This window comes from Montipora foliosa, chromosome 14 (genome assembly GCF_036669935.1).
Source record: "Montipora foliosa isolate CH-2021 chromosome 14, ASM3666993v2, whole genome shotgun sequence".
NCBI classification, from domain to species: domain Eukaryota; kingdom Metazoa; phylum Cnidaria; class Anthozoa; order Scleractinia; family Acroporidae; genus Montipora; species Montipora foliosa.
Genome location: NC_090882.1, coordinates 22730901 through 22755900, shown reverse-complemented (window position 1 = coordinate 22755900; position 25000 = coordinate 22730901). Strand labels below are relative to the sequence as shown.

Sequence of the window (25000 nt, the reverse complement as noted above, 5' to 3'; positions counted from 1 at the left end):
AGTAAATGGTAACTATCGGCTGTGCTGGCATGATCTTCTCCGAAGACTTTTATTCGCACTTGCAATGCCCGTTTGGCAGAGTGGAGAGCAGAGGTAAAATCACCTAACGAATGCTGTGTCACCCCAAGTGAATCGTAACTAGCGGCTGTGCTTGCATGATGTTCTCCGAAGACTTTTATTCGCACTTGCAAAGTCCGTTTGGCAGACTGGAGAGCAGAGGTAAAATCACCTAACGAATGCTGTGTCACCCCAAGTGAATCGTAGCTATCAGCTGTGCTTGCATGTTCTTCTCCGAACAATTTTATCCGCACATCCAATGCCCGATGCTTTGACTCTAGAGCAGAGGTAAAATCACCAAACGAATGCTGTGTTACCCCGAGTGAATTGTAACTATCGGCCGTGGTTGCGTGATCTTCTCCTAACACTTTCATCCGTATGTCTAACGACCTTTGCTTTGACTGTAGAGCAGAGGTAAAATCACCTAACGAATGCTGTGTCACCCCAAGTAAATGGTAACTATCAGCTGTGCTTGCATGATCTTCTCCGAACACTTTTATTCGCACTTGCAATGCCCGTTTGGCAGACTGTAGAGCAGATGTAAAATCATCTAACGAATGCTGTGTCACCCCGAGTGAATCGTAACTATCCGCTGTGCTTGCATGGTCTTCTCCGAACACTTTTATTCGCACTTGCAATGCCCGTTTGGCAGACTGGAGAGCAGAGGTAAAATCACCTAACGAATACTGTGTCACCCCGAGTGAATGGTAACTATCAGCTGTGGTGGCATGATGTTCTCCGAACAGTTTTATCCGTACATCTAACGCCCGATGCTTTGACTGTAGAGCAGAGGTAAAATCGCCCAACGAATGCTCTGTCTCCCCGAGTAAATGGTAACTTTCAGCTGTGCTTGCATGATCTTCTCCGAACACTTTTATCCGTATGTCTAACGACCTCTGCTTTGACTGTAGAGCAGAGGGAAATTCACCAAACGAATGCTGTATCACCCCGAGTAAATGATAACTATTAGCTGTGCTTGCATGATCTTCTCCGAACACTTTTATTCGCACTTGCAATGCCCGTTTGGCAGACTTGAGAGCGGAAGTAAAATCACCGAACGAATGCTGTGTCACGCCGAGGAAATAATAACTATCAGCTGTGCTTGCATGAAATTCTCCGAACACTTTAATTCGCACTTGCAATGCCCGTTTGGCAGACTGGAGAGCAGAGTTGAAATCACCTAACAAATGCTGGGTCACGCCAAGTGAATGGTAACTATCAGCTGTGTTTGCATGATCTTCTGTTAACACTTTTATCATCCGTATATCTAACGACCGCTGCTTTGACTGTAGAGCAGATGTAAAATCACCTAACGAATGCTGTATGACCCCGAGTAAATCATAACTATTAGCTGTGCTTGCATGATCTTCTCCGAACACTTTTATTCGCACTTGCAATGCCCGTTTGGCAGACTTGAGAGCGGAAGTAAAATCACCGAACGAATGCTGTGTCACCCCGAGGAAATGATAACCATCAGCTGTGCTTGCATGATCTTCTCCGAACACTTTAATTCGCACTTGCAATGCCCGTTTGGCAGACTGGAGAGCAGAGTTGAAATCACCTAACGAATGCTGGGTCACCGCAAGTGATTGGTAACTATCAGCTGTGCTTGAATGATCTTCTCCGAAAACTTTTATTCGTATGTCTAACGATCGCTGCTTTGACTGTAGAGCAGAGGTAAAATCACCTAACGAATTCTGTATCACCCCGAGTAAATGGCAACTATCAGCTGCGCTTGCATGATCTCCGAACACTTTTATTCGCACTTGCAATGCTCGTTTGGCAGACTGGAGAGCAGAGGTAAAATCACCAAGCACATGCTGTGTCACCCCGAGTGAATGGTAACTATTGCCTGTGCTTCCATGATCTTCTCCAAGCACTTTTGTCCGTATGTCTAACGACCGTTGCTTTGACTGTAAAGCAGAGCTTAAATCACCTAACGAATGCTGTGTCACCCCAAGTGAATCGTAACTATCCGCTGTGCTTGCATGATATTCTCCGAACAGTTTTATCCGTAGATCTAACGCCCGATGCTTTGAGTGTAGAGCAGAGGTAAAATCGCCCAACGAATGCTGTGTCACCCCGAGTGAATTGTAACTATCGGCTGTGCTTGAATGATCCTCTCCGAAAACTTTAATTCGCACTTCCAATGCCCGTTTGGCAGACTGGAGAGCAGAGGTAAAATCACCTAACGAATGCTGCGTCACCCCGATTGAATTGTAACTATCCGCTGTGCTTGCATGATCTTCTCCGAACACGTTTATCCGCACATCTAATGCCCGTTGGTGAGACTGCAGAGCAGAGGTAAAATCACCTAACGAATACTGTGTCACCCCAAGTGAATGGTAACTATTGGCTGTGCTTCCATGATCTTGTCCAACCACTTTTGTCCGTATATCTAACGACCGTTGCTCTGACTGTAGAGCAGAGGTAAAATCACCTAACGAATTCTGTATCACGCCAAGAAAATGGTAACTATCAGCTGTGCTTGCATGATCTTCTCCGAACACTTTCATTCGCACTTGCAATGTCCGTTTGGTAGACTGGAGAGCAGAGGTAAAATCACCTAACGAATTCTGTATCACCCCAAGTAAATGGTAACTATCAGCTGTGCTTGCATGATCTTCTCCGAACACTTTTATTCGCACTTGCAATGCCCGTTTGGCAGAGTGGAGAGCAGAAGTAAAATCACACAGCGAATACTGTGTCTCCCCGAGTGAATGGTAGGTATGGGCCAAGAATGGATTTTCTTCCTGTCTATTTGTTCTCAATATGATATCAAGAGCGCACGATTTGAAATATAGAGCCTTTGAGTAGTTCTTTTTGCTTTGGTGCAATTCACCGAAGTCTTGGTAGAACTTTGCGAGAGGCTGGTTGCATTCTTGACAACGAAAGGTCACGGTTGAATCAACTTTCCCCTCTGGGCCTGAAGAGCTATGTTTGAATTGCTCGAGTGTAGCTTGGTGACGTGCGACTGATTCTTCGAAACCTGATCCAACAATTCCCTCTTTTGTGAATGTTGACCCCAGAAGTGCCATGACATTACCGCAAAAATGAAACAAATAAAAAGGGGTTTTGGAATTTATCTGGAGATCATTTAATATTCGAAGGGCAGGGTTGATTACAAATTGCTGGGTGTCAGTGTCAAAGAAGTTCTTTGCTGCTTTTCCGATGTGAAATATAACTAGGAATTGCAATGGCCAATAATTACCCGAGCCAAAAGTGTTTGTTTGAAGCGTTTTTTCATTTTTGGGTTCTTTTCCTTTGCATCCAAGAGGTGGAATAACAATCAGTTGCTCGTCTGCCGCGGAATTGCATTCTTTGCGTGCTTTGTTATAGTAGTAAGTCGAGGTAGATGGGTCGTTTAAGAACTGATAATAGACAGCAATGACTTGGTAAACAACGAGCTTCAGAATTTTCTGCTCTCCACTTTCATGCATTAAAGAAAGAGCCTCTAGCAGGCACTGTATCCCGCTCTTAACTTTGCCAATAACAAGCTGACAGATGCCAAAGTAACACAAGTATTTACTCCTTTCATCATCAGCACCTGAACAAGATGTCGACTCCATTTCATATGCCTTCTTGAGAAGTTGCATTGCATTTCCTTCTGCTCCCCAAGTAATTTCAGCAAAAGCTTTAGAAACTAGTAAATGCCTCTGGTAATGTATATTTGCCAGAGCACTGGCTGACTTTAAGGCCGAATCGTAGATATTATCAAAATTGTAAGATTCTGTGGAACACCAAAACAGCGAGTCCAGAAACATTTCTGCTTTTATCAAAACTTTGAAAACATTCTCGGCTATCCTGGGATCTGTGCAACCGTCTACTAGGCTTTCTATGAAAAGCTGTTTTTCCTCATAGAATGCAACGAATGCATCCATGGAATGACAATCTAGAAACTCGTCGTTCAATTTGTCGAAACGAGAAATAAAATACGCATGGAAACGGCACTTTGCAATTGCTACTATTTCTTCCATACGCTGTTCGCCTGCTTCTTTAGCAAATGACTGAAGGAGCTTATGCATTGCAAATTTTCCAGAGTGGGAGTTTGAATCGAGAAGAGATTTTCTTCGGAGTCGCTGCAACATTTTCTTGGTCTTAATCACCCCCGTAACATTCAATACAGCTGAGGCGAGATCCGTGGTAAAACATCCCGGAAGAACAGACAAAGACACAAATGCTTCTTTTTCTGCGGGAGAAAGTCGGTGGAAAGACTTTTCATACAGCAACTTTATTCGTTGATTAGCTGGATAATCTGGATTGTCTAAGATATCGACGATACTTTCTGTTGCGGACTCAGTGATTTCGTTCAAACACTGACTTGTTAGAACATCATCTTCACAAACTAGAGAGCACATTAACATCATTGCAAGTGGCACACTTCCACATATTTGGGCAATTCTTGCGCAGTCATCGGGACTAGTATTTGGCACCAATTCATGAACTAGAGCATGAGATGAGGTATCGTCCAGTGGCCTTATTCTTACTGATTTGTGACCTTGGAAATTCAAGTTCATAAACTCAAATGATTCTCTTGTAGTCACCACCAGAGTTATCTTCTCATTTTGCATGAGCATTTCTTCAAATAGTTGCAGGACGTCTTCCTTTACTTTTGGAATTCCACTCTCTAGTAGATCATCTACATTATCAAGAATAAATACGAGTGAGTCTGAAATGTTGCCGAGGGTCTCGATTAACTCATCTTCTAATGACAGAGGCTGAGGTACTGATCTCTGACTCGTGGTGGGTTGCCTTACGAGGCTGAAAAGCTTTGATGTCAGATCTGCCTTTGTCTGGAGTCCTCGTGACGAAAGAAAACAAACAGGAAAGCCTTGAGATTGCAGTTGGTGCCCCACCGCTATTGCCACCGATGTTTTTCCGAACCCGGGTGAGCCCCAGATCGTCACGATTCGGGTAAGTTCGGAACTCACGAGATCCACGATCTCTTTGCATTCACTCTGTCGGCCAGTGAAGTTTGGAACCATTGAAGGAAGACGAGATCTTGGCACTGTTGGCTTGATGTCTTTGTAATGCAAAGTAAAATACAAAGTAGACATTGCTTACTTGTTATTATTTTTTGGATATCCTTTGTCTCGTTGAGACAAACTGTAGAGAAGATATGAAGAAGTAAGAACAAATATCATCTTTAACTTTGTGCACATAACTGAAATTATAATTCAACAGACATATTTCCCGTTTCCTTTCCATTGCATTGTAGAGGTAGCAAAATGTATTTTGCAGTCATTTAAACCAAGACAGACCCTATGCAATATTGGCCACGTTCCTGAGATGACATCACTGCGGAAACTCCTCTTCATGGCATAAATTAAAGAAAATTTGTTTTTGACGTCATCTCAGAAATTGGCCTATGGCTTTGGTTGGGTTAGCTGCAGAACAAATTTAATGACTACTGTACCGAAACAAATGAAGACATTAGTCTTTATATATCAACACATTGATACACTGCCCAAATATGGTCATAAAGTTCTCGATAGATGCAAGTCTACATGACGTCTATTTAACAATTATTTCATGAGCGCGCGTTGGAGATGAGATGATAGATAGCCAACGAGGCGTAGATTTAGATTTCGCAAGAGAATGTGAAAATCACGGACCGGCGCCGCTTCACAAATGTTACACAAATGTTACAAGTTTGGAATCTTTCATTTGCTATCAATATGTTGAGTTATAATACAGTTATAGCGCGCAAGCTTGCGTGACATCGCCTAATTTTAGCCGACTCCGCCCTTGGCCTCGTCGGCTAAGTATTAGGCGATATCACGCTCGCTTTCGCGCTATAACTATAAAATAGCCCGCACTTTAATGTAATATCTACATTTCTTTCATTGACTCCTTTCACGGAAACACATGAGCCCAACAAATCTACCCGCTTCCAGCTGTGTGGCTTGGCATAGTTCAGTTGGTAGAGAATTGCACCGTTGGAACCACCTGAATTTTGACACAATTGCTTAAATTGTCTGGAAAAGTGCGAGGATCGCTTCTCTCTTTGGTTTCAACTACTGTACCGCTCGGAAATGTTTAAATTACAACGCTTAGAAAAGAAAGTGTCCTTGTGAACGAAGGAAAGGATTTAAAACTTCCCACTTGAGAACCTGTATGTTGACTTCACTTTTCGATCCAATCACTTTCCAATCGCGCAGTCTTACAAATGTCACACTTGTGACACTTTCAAAAACTTAAGAATGCCTTTTGTAGTGGAAAACAAATCTAGAAGAACCGCGCAGCAAGTGCACAAGTAGTTTCGAGCGGTCATGTAACAGTCTCGTTTATTTTCATGTGACTTGTGTCTTTTTTTAAACAACACAAGATACGGTTTTTATTGATACACGGAAGATCTGTCTGCCTTGTGGTCATCTTTTCATTGACAAACAGTAAGTTTTTTATTACGCCTATTGCTATATCCTGCTTTTTAGAAAGAGGCTTGAAAACAGTTAAGGTAATTCCCTTGAAATTGTTCTAGTATCAAACTTTTTTGGAAACTTGTAATAATTAACATACATGATATGAACATTAAAAAAATGCAATAAAAAAATGGGGTCACCGTGCTTGTTTACGCGTCAGCAGACTCTTAAAATGGGGTATTTCTACTGTTTTCGCGTCAAAAATTCGAATAACCTTCATACAGAATTAAGTCTTGGCTGCTTCAGAGACACAAAATTTTATTTTGAAAATAAAGCTTCTTTTATTTACATAAGCAGTATTGCTTCATTTACGCCGTCTTTGATTCTCTGGTTGTGGGAATAGTGCACTTTTTGGGACAGTTCCGTGGTTAGCTTGGAGTCCTCGCCTTGGGTAAAATACACCCAGTACGGAACTGTTTTCCAAAAAAAAATCATGTTCTACTATCAAACTTTTTTTCTTCTTCAAATATGTTCTTTATTAGACTGTTCTTAGCAAATACTTGAAAAAAAAAAAGCGGGGGTCACCGTGCTCGTTTGAGAGAAAAGGAGCATTTATTTCGCTATCGGGTTTAGTTTACGTTTTGTATGCGCACGTGCTCACGAGCGCGCGCTAATGACGCGAAAATCGTGCGCAGTGGGAATGCGCAATGCAATACTAAGGAATTACCTTAAGTCCTTCTTTTTACCTGAATTTTCTGTTTCTGTATTTCGTTCCTCTTCCTTCTTTTTTAGCTCATGGATCTCCTTCCCTAACGCACTTATATCTTCCTGTTGCATCCTCAAGCCCTCCTCAGCTGAATTCATATGCTCCGCAACCCTTTGCTCTAGCATAGCGACCTCTTCTTTGCTGGCAGTGAGGCTTTCCACTTTCTGTTCTATGGCTGCTAAGGACTCCTCAATCTTTTCCATATCTGCATTTCTGCTCTCTAAACATTTTATGTGTGCTTGCTTCTCTTCCCTTACCTGTTGTTCCAACTTACGGACTTCTGCTATTGGAAAGTCAGATGCAGTCAAACTTCCAAAGGCATCAATCGATGCAGTTGAAATTCCCAGAGCTTTGAACGCTTCTTTAGCATACTGAATGTTCTGGTCAAATGTTGCTTTGTCCATCTCCAAGCGAGAGGAATGACAAACCGTATTCCTCAAGCGCCGAAGCTGATCAATGGCTAGTGCAAAGGTTTCGGCATTATCACCTACTGGGCTCAACACAGATCCATGGAAACTTCCATGAGGAATAGCTCGGGGCTTCACATACAAATCACTAAGTGTTCTGTAACGCATGCTGAAGGATTTTGCATAGATAGTAGCCTGGAATAAGGCAGTGCAATCCCATTCATTGTACGACTGGTTGGTAGGAACTTTAGTTGTCCCTCCCTCTGTAGAGAGAAAGAGATTTCTCACAGCTGTGGAGTCATCCCAAAGCTGGTATCCAGGGCGATGCCCAATGATGGTGTCCCACATCGTCTTAAAAGTCTGACGCAAAGCGTTTGGGAATTCATTAAAAAACAGAGACAAACACTTGAAATGATTTAACTCCTCGTCACGATAAGGGTGCAAGGACATCACCAGTTAGTGATAATAAAGCAATGCCACAGCGGCGAAAAGGACCTAAACCAAAAATAAATGAATAAATATAATGCATAAGCGGATTTCATTTCATTCTCCTCTTACAGGAAAAGAAACTATGATTGCTCTTTCTGGAAAGATGCTCTTTAACATGCTTTCTAGAAGAGAATAAATTTGAAAGTTTTGATGTTCGAAACGGAAATTTTTAAAGACACAGTGGGAAAAGAGTTCTATTACTTGTTCCGTGTCGACGACTTTTGCCTGGCTTACAAAATGAGTTTAAAATTTGCACAGAAACCTATCCAATACACGATGATTCATTCTAAGTTGAAGCGGCGCAGAATCCTTCCGTCGCAGAAACTGCGCCGAAAACGTCACTATGCGTAAACAAAAGCCCTATCCAATATGCTTTTTCCTTAATTAGATATCAGATATAGTGTAGACATACCAAAAAGATCTCATTTTAGTAACCAACATGTTAGAACATATTTTGACCGCAACTCTGGTTTGGAGAAATTTGAATGAAGCTTGCCATGTTTTAATCCGAAGACCCAGTGTTTCAGGCGTTTCGATACTCCAGCCAATCATTTTTCATTCATCAAAATAAGTAAGAGGGAAATCAATGAAACACTTGTTTTTAGAGATAAAATATAGCCTTTATGGAACAGAGACCTAAAAAAAATGCGACCAAGCGCGCGTGTACTGCAAACCCGCGCGGGATTAGACCCTCGTTCTCGCGTTGCCACGTCAGATCGCGACATGTCATATGCAATTAATTGGACGACTCCAGTTAGCAAACAGGGAGGCGCGGTGGCCTCATGGTTAGTGCGCTCGACTCCGGATCGAGTAGTCCGTGTTCGGGTCCTGGCCGGGGACATTGTGTTGTGTTCTTAGGTAAGACACTTTACTCTCACGGTGCCTCTCTCCACCCAGGTGAATAAATGAGTACCGGCGAAATGCTGGGGGTAACCCTGCGATGGACCAGCATCCGTCCAGGGGGGTACAGTAACCGGAGATAAGCGCCGGCCCGATGGGCTTTCTAGGCCCAGTTAGCAAACGATAGAAATTAATAATTTCAACATGTTGGAGGACACTTCAGTCGGGCTGATAAACTTCTGTAATTTTAAATTAAGAAAAATCTACTTACTAAATGTTGCGCGGAGTGTTTGAAGTGTTCTACGAATATGCTTGATAAAAACTAGGAAAATCCTTAGCAAGCAGAAATATCGAAGAAATATTTTTGGAATGGTAAATTTATGAATCCATCATGAATGGCAAATTCTTTTTATAATTAGAGTTGGCGATTTACTGACGGACTCGGACAAAATTGATAAACTCAGAAAAAATATGCGACCCTATTCACCTTTTCTTAACCTCTTCATCATCATAAATCCTTATGGCCCATAGAGCCGCTTTTTTACAATAAGCTCTTAAACAGGCTCAAACCAATTTTTACACTTCCAAAAAACTGTACTGTTGGGAAGGATTGAATCTACCCAACGGCTTCACTTAACGGCAATGTTATGGTACCATACGAAACACCAATAACTGCACTCAACAATGTGACGTAATAGGTTACCACGGCAACAAAAAAGGCATCCAAAAACACCCTATATTGCTGGAGAGTGATTATCACGCAAAGATAAAACTCTCTGCAAAGTTGAAAAAAATTATCTGGAGCAGCTTCATAGCTACCTTCACAATCGGAAACAATACATAGGGCATTTTAGATGGTTCTTTTGTTGCCATGGTAATTTATTATTTATTACGTCAAATAAATATGTCCATCTTATTAAGAAATTATTGCCGTTTCATTTGGTACCATAACATTACCGTCAAGTGAAACAGTATCGTAGGCTTAATCCTACAAATAAGACATCCCTCCAAATTGTTGAAACCGGTTTGAGCGACCTTAAACGAGATTTTTGAGTTTATAATTGCAACAGATACGTTTACTATAAAATGGGTTCTGTGAGGATTGGAGCCCACAACAGGGAACAGTATTTCGATCTTCAAGTACATGCAAATTTCAACGTGAATTCTTGCCGGAAGTAATTTGTCTTCGAATTTACGATTACGATCCGAAACTCTTAATTCATACTGAGTTCAAAACGATCAACTGAATTGGAAATATATTACATGCTGGCATTTGGTGCAGTCTTAGACACAAGAATGAGCTGGATTGTCAGTACAAAATATGAAACAGATACTGTGGTAAAAAATTAGCATCCTACAGGAAATGGACAGAAACTGATATTTTACTCAGGCTGCTCACCTTGTAGAACTACGGACGAATCCCTTGAATATTCTTGCTTGCCCTATCACTACAGTTCCTTGGATATATGTAATCAATTGATGCACTTACATCAACATTAGAACTACAGCACTGTTTAGAGTCGACGTAGTGTCTGCCTATGACAGAGGGAACATGATTCATTGTTATTACTTAATAAATACTGCTTGCGCAGGAAAAATACTTTGAAGCCGTCTTTTTAAGTCGACTCAATTCGAAGCCGGGTTGCCAAAGCTGGTAATAAGGTAGTTTAAATTTGATTAAACCGGAATATTAAACAATCGTGTATCATTTTTGTCTACCACATTTTCCGCATGGATATGCTCAAATGCGCTTTGCTACGACGAACAGAGTAAAAAAAGTTTCATACCAAGCAAAACATGGCTAAGCACTCCAACTGGCAGGAAACAACTAATTGGCTTTTTATAAGGTATGGTAGAGGTGAATTTGGGATCAACGAAACCCTGCGACACCACATGAAACTGACCTCTGGACCGCAGCACCTGTATGTGTATCAACCAGAAGTTTTTGTAAGGCGCGCATAATCAGATTATATCATTTTCTTATGTACCAATTGTTAGTTCAGAATTACTGTGTTAGCAAACATCTACAAGAAGGTGATTAGAATGGCTTGTTCGGTGTTTACGTCATGATAGCGAAAGTGATCCCTTCTTCTCAATAAATTCACTATTAAAGCTGTGATTTCATATTTGGAAGATGTATGGGGAAGACATTACTCACCTCAAAGAAGGACCTCAAACCTGTGACGTCCAGTGTAGACACAATCAGTGTAAACTGCAACTCAAAGTGAAAGGAATGATGTTTTGTGGGAATGGTATGACTAATGAAGGTGCTCACATTGACACGCAAATGTTGCCAGTAAATTCCTGACGTCTTGAAACAGACTCGAGGGTTGCTTCCCTGACTGATGATTATCTCAAACCTTCAAACTATAAAGGACTCGCAAGGGAATCGAGGTCAATTAGTTGCTTTATATAGATATTGACTGTTTTTGTCTGAGAAAACCTGTGGGCCACCGTACCTTCGTATATCGAGATCACAGTCCATTCAACCGTGACATTTGATATTTTCTCTTGGTTTTATTTAGAACCAAATATTCAGCAGTCATGGCAACGACGGCGAAGGTTAAAGACATTTCTCAAGTACCTTTTGTTGAACTCATTGCTTTCACTGTTGTTTTTATTGCAATTTTCAAGAGCACAAAGGAGAATTACCCATCATGCACCTAACTTACAATGACGTAATGTATAAAAACATAACTCAACACCCCCACTTGTTTTTATCATCTAAAGCTAATTGCACAGTAAATGTGATTATAACAGGATATGCTACCTTATAGCTAACATCCAAACAGGAATTGTTTAAAAATGTTCAGTTTAACTTTGGTTGCTGGCTTTGTGAAAATATCAGCCACCATCTCCTCTGTAGGGCAATATACAATGTCAATTTTACCATTTACAAGTATCTCACGCAAGAAGTGATTCCTGATGTCAATATCTTAGGACATGTTTAGCAGCTACCATGTCCTCCACTCTGGGGCAGGACAATTTTTGTGAAAGTTTACTGATAATCCAGCTGATGTCCGGTCTTGTGCATGTCATTGCATATATTAAACTCCCTACAATTTCACGATACCTCTTGGGATCAGTCATTAAATCATTGTTGCCCCCCAATTTTTGTTCACATGGAGTTGCTCTAGGCTTACAATCCTTCATTTCGAATTTATCGAGCGTCTTAAGAATATATCTCTTTTGATTCATCTTAATTTCCCCACAAGATTGATTGAAATCAATGCCTAAGAACAATGAGATTCTACCCAAGTCCTTCATTTGGAATTGGCGTTTCATGCCTTCCTTGAACTGATTGATTAAATCCATGTTGTCTGATGCTACAATTAAATCATCAACCCAAATAAGAACAATGATTATGTTGTTATCTATCTGTTTACTATAAATACAATGGTCTACTGGGTTTTTGTCAAAACCAGCCCCCACCAGATGTTAATATAATACCTTATTCCAGTTCCTGCCTGACTGTTTGAGGCCATATAGGATTTTCTTAATTTGTAAACTAGCCTCTCCCCGTCCTCCGACATCGTTGCAAAGCCCTCCGGCTGGTCCTTGAATATTTCCTGATCTATAGGTGCATGTAAATATGCAGTCTTAACGTCCATCTGGTGGACCGTGAGATTGCATTGTGCTGCCAGTTGCATGAGGACTCTAACTGAGGCAATATTAGCCGTTGGTGCGAAGGTTTCTTGGTAGTCTATCCCTTCTACTTGGCTATACCCTTTGGCTACATATCTGGCTTTAAGTGTTTCAGACCCTTCTGCATTTTCTTTGATGGTGTAGACCCATTTCCCCCCCCCCCCCCCTCACTGAGTTCTTACCCATAGGCATTGTGGTTAACTCAAATGTATCATTCTCTTTGAGTGATTTCATTTCCTCTTCCATTGCTTGTCTCCACTCTGTAGCACGAGGCGAGTTCATAGCCTCAGCGTATGTTTGTGGTACTCCACAAAACCTATAACAGCAATAAGTGCTGTTATAGGCCAAGGCGTTACCATCATTTAGGTCAGTATAAAATTCAGCTAAGTACTTCATCGTTACCGTCTGGGTCATCTGTGTTGGCTTCACTGTTTGGGATGTCAACCCTCTCATTTAGATCTTTACCAGTTGGGGTGTTCGTGTCAACCTTGCAGTCAAGGTTGGCTGTTTCAGCCTCGTTTACTGGCAATCTGCAAAAGCCTGAATCCTCATATGGCAAGTCAGTTTGTGTTTGCTGTTCTACACTGTCTTTACTAATAAACCTGATAAGTCTGTGTCTCATGACCTTACCATTATCTGGGTAATACACCAGGTAAGCTGGGCTATTCTTATCGTAGCCCACAAACACCCCCTTTGTACACCTCGAGTCTAACTTCTTATGATCATGGTTGTATGCGTAACATTCTGATCCAAACACTCCCATTCTGGAAAGATCAGGTTTTCGCCCAGTTAACATGAAATAGGGCGTATTCTTTATCCTAGTATTATAGCACCTGTTCCGAATGTGGGCAGCAGTCTGAATGGCATACGGCCACATACTTTTGGGCAACTGCTTCTCAATGAGTAAACACCTACCTGTTTCGAACAGGGTTCGCCAGAGTCTCTCAGCAGTGCCGTTTTGATGTGGGGAATAAGGAGAGGATGTTTCGTGTTTTATGCCTCTCTCCCTAAGGAGCGTCTGAAAAGAATTGCTTGTAAATTCTGTCCCATTGTCAGACCTCATGCACTTAACTTGGCCATACGGGGAGCAGTCAGCCAGGAACTTTTCTGTCGCCTGTACAGTATCGCTCTTATTTTTGAGGAAATAAACAAATACGGCCCCAGAGAAATCATCGGTGAAGGCCATGCTATACTTAAAACCTTCTTTAGACACTGGATTAATGGGACCGGCCAAATCTGTGTGTACCATTTCTAAAGGTTTTGTAGCTCTAGCATCCGGTCCTTTATTTCTATTATTGACAAACTTTCCTTCTATGCACGTGTTACAATTAAACTTAGATTTATCTGAACTACCAGATATATTCATCCCATCTACTACCCCTTGTGCTTTTATGACATCTTCGAAATTACAATGGCCTAATATTTCTTGCCATGTGTGGACGTCATGCGAGACGCTTACCTTATCACTATTGTTCTCGTACTGTTCAACAGTGTTCAAATAATATAACTGGCCATCTTCTTTGATAGCGAACGTGGTGCCATCCTTATGAACAAGTTCGTTATGGCCTCGCTGGAATTTCAGTTCTGCTCCATTTAATGTGGCAGCTTTCACCGAGAAGATATCTTGGGGATACGAGGGTATGAACAATGCATCTTTCAGCACAGTTTTTACATGCCTCCCATTCACATCTTTCAGTATTACCTCTGCATCTCCTCGTTTGACTGCTATATTCATAGTCTTCGTTCCATCCGCCAACTCCATGCAATGTTCTGTCGGTTTGAAATTTCCATCGACTCTTTTAAATTTGTTAGTTGTGACAATGTGGGATGTAGCTCCTGTGTCAACCAGTAATCCTGTCGGATTATTATGATGTCGGTTTGTATGATCTTCGACATGAAACGCAAAGGAGTGTTCCCCTTCAATGGTTTTGGTGTGGTCGCTGGAAATGGCTTGTTTTGTTCTGTCCTTACGGTTGAGCCTTCTGCATTCGCCGTCAGTGTGAGTGGTGCTCTTGTGATAACTACACCACTTCGTCGCTTCAGATTTTTCCGGACAGTCTTTCATAAAATGGCCACTTTGCCTGCAACCGTAACATACTGGGGATGTTGGGGATACTGTCTTCATCACTTGATCTGCTTTTGCTTTTGTGTTGAATTTCTCGGTTTCTTCAAAACTTCTCAGCTGGACTTTGAACTCGGTCAATGTTATTTCACTTGTGCTTTGGGTGATGTGAATGGCCAGTGGTTTATAAGATTCTGGTAATCCTTTAAGGATCATGGCTATAATCAATCCATCGCTGAGGGTTTCCTTGGCGTTTCTGAGAGCCGTGATTGCTTTTTCAGCCCTAATCAAGTACTCTGTAACTGTCTCGTTCGTTCCCATCTCGAGCGACGTCAACTCGGTGTAGAGCGTTATTATTCGTGGCTTACTTTGGCTTGCATAATGCTCTCGTAAGATCTTCAGAGCCTTCCTACCGTCATCGGCAGCATCCCTCATAGAAATTGTATAAGTTCCGCATAACATTCTTCATTTTTAGCTTCGTCGGGGGGGGGGGGGGGGGTCTTCCGACGGTAGAATTGTTGTCTTCAGGCTTCCCACAACTCGAAGTCGTTCTCATTTCCGTTGAAAGTCAGTCTTTTCCACCTCGAGTCTGACCTGGGCCCATAACCTGTTGAACTCATTGCTTTCACTGTTGTTTTTATTGCAATTTTTCAAGAGCACAAGGGAGAATGCACCTAACTTACAATGACGTAATGTATAAAAACATAACTCAACACCTTTTGTAAGGCTAAGCTTTTGCTGAGTAACAAACATGACAAAGTTGAACAAGTTCTTTGAAGTTTTGAAGCCCAATTCGTTGACAGCACAAGAGGTGTAAACGATGACATCAGCCATTCCCCATGGCAGGGGGCTTCCCGGAAATGCAATAGCAAGCGGTCATTCTACACCTTTAATAATGTTCTTCGATTCTGAAGTGCGTTCTGAGGTGTCGCTATCGTTCACTGTAAATACGGAGGTTAAGATCTACGACGCAACGGTAACGAAAACGTCATTTAAAACTGCAAGTTTAGGTTTATCAATCCTTTTCGTCATTATGTTGGTTTGTCTAACAAAAACTAGCGCAACATTTCAGGAACTGAATTAGGAGGTGCGGTGTTGAAGCGACGACAGAAAACTCAAATTCGCTGCATTGTGTTCACATTCTCCGTAAAACCTGAGAATTGGTCATTTCACGTCGCAGAGTTGCTGAAAACGTGAAAGAAATGTTCAAAAATGAAAAATGCACGTGCAGAGCGTGCAAAGCTATTGTTTTTCCTCATTAAAGGGGCTAGGTCACGCTATTTTTGGTAATTTTGTTTCATTTTGTTAATTATGAGCTCTAAACGTCAAATTGGCAGAGCAAGAGTCTTTCATTTGCAAAATCACGGCCACATAGCAACTGAGAATGATTTTCCAGCTTTGTAAATGACATTTTGATATAGATTGATATAAATTTGAAAAAAGATGGGCCGACGTTTTTCAAATTTACCCAAATTCAATCCACTTCAATCCTCTCCAGTTTTGTCCATCCATGTCCCTTCTTGGCTTCCCTGTGTTTTGTTAGAATTCGTCTATAGTTTTGAACAGTTATTTTGATATTTTAGTTGATTCTATGACCACTCGATCAGTGCTGAAATTGCCCCTTTAAATATGCAGAATTTGTGACGTCTTTGTTGCCGTCGCGTAGTAGATCTTAAACTCTCCAATGTATCTGTTACAGGTAAATTTGAAATTCAGGTTGAAATGATTTCAACCTAGGTAGATTTAATTTTAAACTAGGTTTAAATTGAAAGTAGGAAAATCAACAAAAAGTCCATCAATTGTTGGCAAGTACGTGTATATTGGTAAGAAAATCAGTAACGAGTTGTAGGTAGCGTACGGTTTTCATGCCTTAGTCTGTAAAAACGCCTTTGGTTGATATTTAGTCTAAGCACTGATTTGAAATGGTTAGCATTAAGGTTGGGGTTAGGCATACTGTGCATGATAACTAATTCTGCTTTTTTATCTTACAGCAGCAGAAAAACAAAACTTTGCTTACTTGAAGAATTACCTTCATGTGACTTTGTTTTATTTTATTTTTCTGGTTTTCGGAAGGAAAAAGACAATTGACTTTTTAGAAGGTAGATTATTGAATGATGTACAGTTACTTGTACAAATGTAACTCAGTATAAAACCCCTTTGTGGTTATAAGTACTTGAACAATCAAATTCAAAGTTCTTTTTCTAGTAGTCCACAAAGTCTGTAACCTTTATTAAACAGTCATAACTTGTATGTAGTTAAACAATGAGAAGTCATTTCCTTGTTTTTGCTCCTCTTGTACATGTGTCACTGGTAAGTGCTTTTTTGCTTGCGGCAGTGAAACTTATTGTTTTAGTTGTGTCTAATAACACATTCATGTCTAAAGTAATTTGTAGTCTGTTTGGTGCACATGCAATCCAAGTGTTAATAATTCCAAATTTGGTTACAACTTTCATAAATCCATGTTCTTTTTCATTCACTTTACCAAGAAGTGTGTTGGGTTGTAATGGACTTTTGTCCACTTCATTAATTTTTATTTTGACAAAGTTGTTGACTTGGAATGAAATAGTATTAGGTTTGCTTGTTGTCATTTTGTTGTTGTATTTTCTTTGTGTGTTTCTTGCTTTTTCCTGTTGAGGTGTCCTTATCTCCTTTGTTGACTTGATAAGTGATTAACACAGTAATAACAAGCACGTTTTGGTTCGTCTTCTTCTGAATATTTGTGTAATGATCAATCATGTGGAGAATCCAATTGTGTTTGCAATGACATGAACTTGTACATGGTAAGTTTCTAAGGTCCATTAGGTCCATTTGCAAGTGTGTTAGGAATTCTCTTGCTTGAATATGTTTTTGCCTGCAGGTGATCGACTTTTGTTCTTCGTGTATCGAGCAGAGTGACATAAAGAGTTGTATTACCTCTTGGGATAGTACCGTGATTCGTAGTTTCGCTTGATATACTTGTCCATCTTGTCTCTTCCTTTGTGCGCAATATTCGAATGGGTTTGCCAAAGAACTTGGTGTAGTTGATATTTTTGAACAATTTCTTTTCCGTTCTTGGATAATATTTTGCCACCCTCCAGTTTCCATCCTTTTCTTTTGATATTAATTTGCTACGCCGTAGCAATTTAGTCTTGACTTGTCAGATTTGTTCTGTCCTTGCTGTCTTCATTACGTCTTTCTAACCACGTCAATGCATCGTTCTAAAAGTTAATTGTCCTCAATAAAAAGGGTTATTTCGCTTGCTTTTGTCTTTTTGGAAGCTCTAACTTCACCCAATTTTTGGTAGAATATCTCTGAATCAACGCAACTAGTGTTAGCCATTTTACGAAACGTACAGGGCCACGCATTGCGCACGAGTAAACTTTTGCATAATTTACTATCACCGAAAAGAGTCTGAGCCCTCTTGCACCAGAAGAAAAGTACTTGCTATTAAAATTAATGATGACTGCTTGTCCAAGTTCTGTGTGGTTTAGCGGTTAGTTACGACGACGGAAACAATACTAAAGGATGGCAGAGGTGCCCGGTTCAAGACTCGGTAAGTGCAGTTCAAAGCGATTTCTTTCTCTCATGTACACATTGGAATTAAGTGGGTGAAGGGTACATAAAGTAGTGGTAGGTGTGCCGAATGGATCAGGGATAGGGACAGACAGAAAGAGAGTAAGAAAACAAAGAAAGAACGTAAAGAGGAAAGTGGGAGGACAGACAGGCGATTTTTTGGTTTTTTGTTTTGTTTTCAACCCCCCGAAAAAAACCGTGCCCCTTTTTTCAACCACACCCCATAAAGAAAATCCCTTTTCAAACAGTTGATAAATAACCTTGGTTAATTAAATTCAGCTAGTTTGATTTAAATTTACCTAGTTTGATTTAAATGGACCTGAATTTAATTTCAACCTGTAACATATCCACCAAAAAAGTTCTGGAGTTTATTGGAGTGTAATGTATTATAATGTAATTTAGGGCATTGAGTGGAGGTTTGTTATACCCTGGGTGCCAGAGGAATTTTTTTCCAAGGTCCGAGACAACGCTACGCGAGACGAAAGCAATTGAGTCCTTAGTCATTGCCTTTGACTATCATAGTGTTCTCTCGTACTTTGGAAAAAAATTCCTCTGGGTTGTTACTGCAAAGAGTTCAAAACGTAGTGGAGTGAGATTTATGTTAGTTTTATAGCTTCTATTAAATAGAATAAGTCTTGGCTAATCTGCCACTTACTATGAAATAAAGTTACAAAACAGTGAAAAGAAAAATTTTATTATGATCAGTGAATACACCATTTTACAGTTGTAACTAAGTTACCTGGACTAAGAATGGAAGCGAGGCTGCCAGTTACCCTGTTTTGATACAACAAACCTTTTTGCTTTTATAATGTTAATGTAGACTCGTTTGAATTACAACAACACAATTTACTTGACAAAGGAAGTGTGGTCTGTATCAATAAAAGATCACCGGCAGCCTCGCAGCCATTCAGAGGCTTGGTCACTGAGCAAACAACCGTAAAACTAAGAGAGTCAAAACTCTCTCACCATTTATGACCAACATTTGCGACAAACACCAGTTTCTGCCTTGACGCATTGTGATTTACTTCTGCGATTGAAAGCCATCCGCCCTAGCCATTTAAAGATGGTCAACTAGTGTCCATTTCTTTTTATCTCTTATAAGCAGCAAGTCGAACACTGAGTCTACGCCTCAACGCAAGTTTTAAAGCTGGCACCACGGAATATGAAGAGACTACTGGTAGCCTACACTTTGTTCGAATGATTTTTAGCCGACTTCCTTTAAGTTCACAGTATTTCAGAGGTTTATTTTAAATGTTACAATATATTGGTCAATATCCAGTTCAATTCCGTAGTCCGAAGTTTAAAGTGCAAAGTCCACATTCTGTTACTCAATTACTTTGTTAAGTGCGATCGTAGAATAACTGTTCACTTTTAAAACTGTCGTTAAAGGCGTTGACTCCAATCAAAACCAGTAAACAGATGCTTTACAAGTTTTTACCATGGTATTTCAAAATATTTCACACTTTTTTTTAAACCAGCAATACCGGGAGAAATTAGCCCAGTAAGATGTGATACCGAGTTATACGATAACCGGACATTGCATTGCGTGTAACGAAAACACAAAAACTCGTTTCCGGTCACGAACACAATTCTTTAATAAACTATACGTTCCATGAGCGTACACTTGGTTGCCTGTGGTACGTGTTACTCAAAAACAGAAGGGACTGATTTGCGTAATACTGAACTGCAGCGTTTGAGGCAATTTTTTGAAGTCGTGGGTCGTTAAGACCATTTAAGGGGTCACCCAGAAGTCGTGCCAGCAGAGGCCCTTTGGCTCACACGTTGATACGACGAAACAGATCTTGAGCTACCAGCCTATTAATCATTTGTCAGAAGCAAAAAAAATCCTGTCATCTTTAGAAAAAAATAGGCACGCATTGCGTACGTGTAGTGGTGCAGTAACACAGCGCTTTATTCCATATTGTCAACTAAGCTGCGTTTTGTCTTCCAGGAGTTTCAAGTTGTCTTTGCGTAATATGTAGCTCTAGTAGTACACGATATTGTTTTGGTATTGTATATCATTGTAGTGCCATGGTAGAAGTTTCCCCCCCCCCCCCTCCCCACCTGAGAAGAAGGTTTCTAGCAAAATACTAAACCCAGAAAGATTGAAGAAAATAAAAGGGAATTCTAGGCTGACATGTTGATCATTTTCAAGTTCCCTCACAACGTGCAAAGCATGCACTCTGAGCGTCTGACAGCTATGTATTACAAAAGTCCACTGAAGTCAATCAATGTCTGGTGGGTTTAGTATCTGGATGGGTGACCTAAAAAATTTACCCCATTGGAACAGGAGCATAGGACTGAAAATTCTGTTTTAACAGGCAAAAATGCAAACTAAGGAAGGTACAGATTCTGCTAGCTTGCTTTACGGAAAACAAATATTGATGCAAAAGTAAATGAATATTGAGACAGTTTTTAGGAAGAGCAGAAGGGAGTTTTCAGGAAGGTCGATCGAGAATAAAATATTTTGTCATCAGCAACAAAATTTACGACTTGAAAACAACATTGATTTTGAACCGCGAATATAAAAAGTTATCATCAGCGAAAAACATTTTGGGAGATTTTTGCTACTTTCAATTTTGTTATTGTACTTTTGGCTGCACAAGTAAATCGCAAAATCGAAAGTGACATCGAATTCAGCTGGCGCCGTGATCAAGTTACCGCGGCGTGTTTACTCGCGAAACAGTGAAGCATCTGTGTCAAATGATAGACAAGATACCGGGTTTTTGCTTTTGTTAGTTTTCTTTTTCTTTGAAGCGTTATAAGGTTTGACAAGAAATGTGCGAATTCAACACAAAGATCACAATCACTTAACTCTTGAGGCTGACCATTGTTCCTGCAAAGTCAAACATTTTCTCTCCAAGACGAGGTTATTTATCACCAGGTAATTCCATCGTTTTGGAAATAGCAGCTACTTTATTATTCATCAGCGTCACAATTTTTGGCTGATTTTGGGGCTCATTTTGTTGAAACTCAAGCACGCTTCCAACAGACCTGTTTATCTTCGTGACTTATGCACGAGCTGCTTACAGCACACTACCCCAAGAGAATCCTCCGGTATCACATTTCAACCCACGTATGCAAATTTGTTATGCTCGAAAATTACACAACGTGATAAATTCGCAAAAGCTGGAAATCTCACAAAAAAAAATTCCAGGGAAAAATTTATCGAAATAAACAACATATCTGCTATTATTAAAAACTGGATCATTGGATAATGCAATTTGAGAGTTTTGATTGGCTAAGCCATCATGGGTTATGAGCCATTATACCATGATCTTTTTGTTTTTATTGTAGTCTAGTTTTCTATATTTTGGGGGCGTTTTTAATAAAACAATTATTCCACTCGCGCTTGTTGGATATGAGATCATTATAGCCAACTCGGCGCTACACGCCTCGTTGGCTATCTATCATCTCATATCCAACGCGTGCTCATGGAATAATTGTTAATTATAGGCAAGAAACCCTGCCTATTTCAATTGCGTGTGTGTAAACAAGACACATAATTCGTGTCACAAAGCATACGCAACTAAATAAATTTCTGACAGTTCACATCAAACCCTTTTCGAAAGAACCTTGACCGTAAATAATGAAGCACAAGAGACAACAAGCTTTCATTCAAATAATTGTTCACTGCCCCATTTCCAATTTGTTTTTACCTTTGCAGAGTTGAGTACAAAATAAATGTAAGTTGCCAGACAACTTAGATGCGACTCCAGCAAACAATGCGATGTATTCAAGGCGTTCGATTCCTTCAATTTTTGTTAAATTAATAAAAAAATTGCCATTTGATTTCAGTGTTATATATATTACCAAGTTAGTAAAATATTAGAAACAAAGCTCACTTGATATCCAACGACGAAAAATGAAATTGTTGTCGAAGACTATTACTCGTCGCTTTAAAGATTCCAGAGATATATATTTTCACCGCCTGTCTTGTTCATCCAATTGACGTTCCATTCTTGAGCTCAATGAAGGTATATTTCGTTTAAAGATTCACTAAAACGCCATTCGCGTTACAATAACTTTCGACGCCATTGAAGGTTAACAAGAACTAGTGAAATTTGCAATTGTTACCGGAAGACTGTGCAGAGTTGAGTACAAATAAATAAAAATGGCCAGACAACAGAGATCACATGCACAGATCCACTTAAGATGTTCGATTCCTTCTCTGTCTTTGTTGAACCCATAAGCAGCTCACTTTGATTTCACTTTGACACAGCTCACTTTGATTTCGGCTAGACGGGCGAAAGGTTGTTGTCGAAGTCCATTACTCGTCGCTTTTAAGATTCCAGATATTTATTTTTCACCGCCTGTCTTGTTTATCCAATTGACTTTCCATTCTTGAGGTCCATAAGGGTATATTTTGTTTAAAGATGCATTAAAACGCCATTCGCGTCACAATGACTTTCGATGCCATTGCAAGTTAATTAAATGTTTTCCTGTGTGCACCAGAGAAATCTACGCATTACCCCTACTCCAACAAACCTAACAAAATATGCACAGAAGACTCTATGCACAAAGACACCACTTAGCAGGGAAGTGACAGGCAAGACTTTTACTGACACGGGAAAAAATAAAATGAATAAAATAAATAAAAAATACAGAGAAATATTACTGATTTTCCGACTGGGATTGCCATACTGGCAACCCAGTACTTAGGGAACTTTGGATCTACGAGGGCGCTGGACGTCGATCAAAATGTCTTGGTCTCAAAATAAAATTTTCCACTATCGTAAGTCTTTCACAATTTCTCTATCTAGTCCACCTCACCCAATGTGAGTAAGGTGTCATGAAAATGATTTGCGTATTGCAGAGAAAAAATAGAGAATAAATGGTTAACAGTTGTAAAGCTAAAACCTCAAATTTGGCGTTTTCACGTCGTCGTTAATTTTGTTTCCCGAGAATCTCAATGTTTCCCGCGGCTGCGCCTCGGAGAAACATTGAGATTCGAGGGAAACAAAATTCACTGTTTCCCTCGGGACCAGTCATTTTAAAGGTTACTGCTAACCTTTTCGGTCTCGAATTTTGCAAAAATTTAAAAAGCCACCATAAGATAGCTCATTATATTTACTTTGTTCTAAAAAAGAAATTATTTGAAAATGTGCAGCACGTGCAGCACGATTTTCCTCTTTTAACCAATGAATGTTATTGTTTTGTAGCGTTGTCGTTACCGTAGCGGTCATAGCTTCTTTTAAGAAACTCTCTTTTAAAACTTTTAAAACTCTCCAGTGATACCATTTTGTATCAACGAGTGATAGCTGCCACTCAAATATTTAATTCTAACAGAGGAGGACTGTAAGTGAAATTAAGCACAATTCCTAAAGGAACAGGTCAGTAACACACAGTCTATTCCCTAGCGAGTTGCAAGCCCAAAGTCATGCCACAAGACAACTCTTTGAAATGCTGTGCTAGTGTGAGGAATGTCATCTGGCATGACTTGCGGAATCATATAATTTACCACATTGTAATAAATGCAGAATGAATTAAAATGCGTAATAGTCTATTGGTATTTTTCTCGATCTTCTTCAAACCGTTTTTTCTGAATATCAAAAGCTTGCTGTTGTCATTGGAGGCCAGCCGGAGGTTAAGTTATCTAGCGCAACCGGCGAGATCTCCACTCATCAATGTATTTCTAAATCCAATGATGAATCTTCGCCAAAGTACTAATAAGACACGTATGGGCCTTGTTCCTAAGGTTATGTTATTTATTCCCCTTCCTTGGGCTTCTTACTCTCACAAGTTACCACAAAATGGAAAGTCTTACACGGCTTTGTTACGACACATTAAACAGCAAATAAGGGCTGGCCATTCATGAAAACGATCTTATGTTTAAGCAATGCAGATCAGTTAATTTATTTGTGTAATTCATTCCGCATAGTTACATTCGGAATAATTATTCAAACTTGAAACCATCTGCGCCGTTTCCTTGAAACATAAAAATAATGTGGTATGTGGTAATGCGAAAAACACATGTCATCACCTGATTCTTCTATTGTTTGAGTGAATTTTCACCATAGGCAGCGTTTAGATCTCAGAGACTTCAAACCGTTTCCTCTATACATTACAACCACGCTGATTAATTCGGACGTAAGCAAGAGTCTATCACCCAAAAAGTAAAATAATTAACTGAGTCCCCATCAGAATGAGAAAACTGTACATTTTTAAACAATAAAGCAAATCGGCAAACTCAATGTCGTATTCACTTCAAACCAAGTTCAAGTTCACTGAACACTACAAGTGTGCACCATTGCTAATTGAGGCGTGCAGTGCATGCATCGCAATGGCATACATGCGGCACTAAACTTACAAGAAACGATATCAAGATAACATTGATTGACCGTTTCGTTTTGTTTCAGGTATTGTCATTTTGAATTGGGTACAACATTAAGTTACCCGATTTGGTCTATTCTTGTCTTGCACTCACGTGATTAGACGGCCATGTTGGTTTACAAAACAAAAGCAAAATGTCGCTCGCGTGTTATATAATAATAAAGTCAAATTCCCAAAAGACTTTTTCGCTGTTGTTCAGTGCACCAACGTGGCTATCAATGACGTCAGGTTCAAGCCAATGATTCTTTCTTTTCCCACAAAACCTAGTCTAAAAATAAACACTTTTTTGACGCTGATGAAAACAAACCTGATAATTGATTCTTACACCTGGGTAATGGACTCATGATGCAAGCCAAAGTGAAATCATAAACTGCATACCAACGTGATCCAAAAAAAAAGTAACTTAGGCAGTTCTAAAGAAGTTTCTCCCAGAAATCTAAACAACAAAAAAATCTCCAAACAGCTTCATACGAACATTTAACACCCA

The 25000-nt window shown here is 40.0% G+C and overlaps 1 protein-coding gene across 1 annotated transcript in view; it reads right to left on the bottom strand.

The window, feature by feature from the left end:
- The window catches only part of LOC137984913 (uncharacterized), an 11673-nt gene extending 412 nt beyond the window's left edge, over positions 1-11261 (bottom strand). Inside the window, exons 1-4 of the mRNA XM_068832248.1 lie at positions 11080-11261; positions 10321-10457; positions 7166-8087; positions 1-5080 (exon numbers count right to left, since the gene is read on the bottom strand). The exon at positions 1-5080 is cut by the window's left edge and continues 412 nt beyond it. Of these exons, the coding sequence (XP_068688349.1) occupies positions 1-5080; positions 7166-8042 (5957 nt within the window). The 5' untranslated portion in view covers positions 8043-8087; positions 10321-10457; positions 11080-11261. The remainder of the gene's footprint in view (positions 5081-7165; positions 8088-10320; positions 10458-11079) is intronic.
- Positions 11262-25000: the final 13739 nt, after the last annotated feature.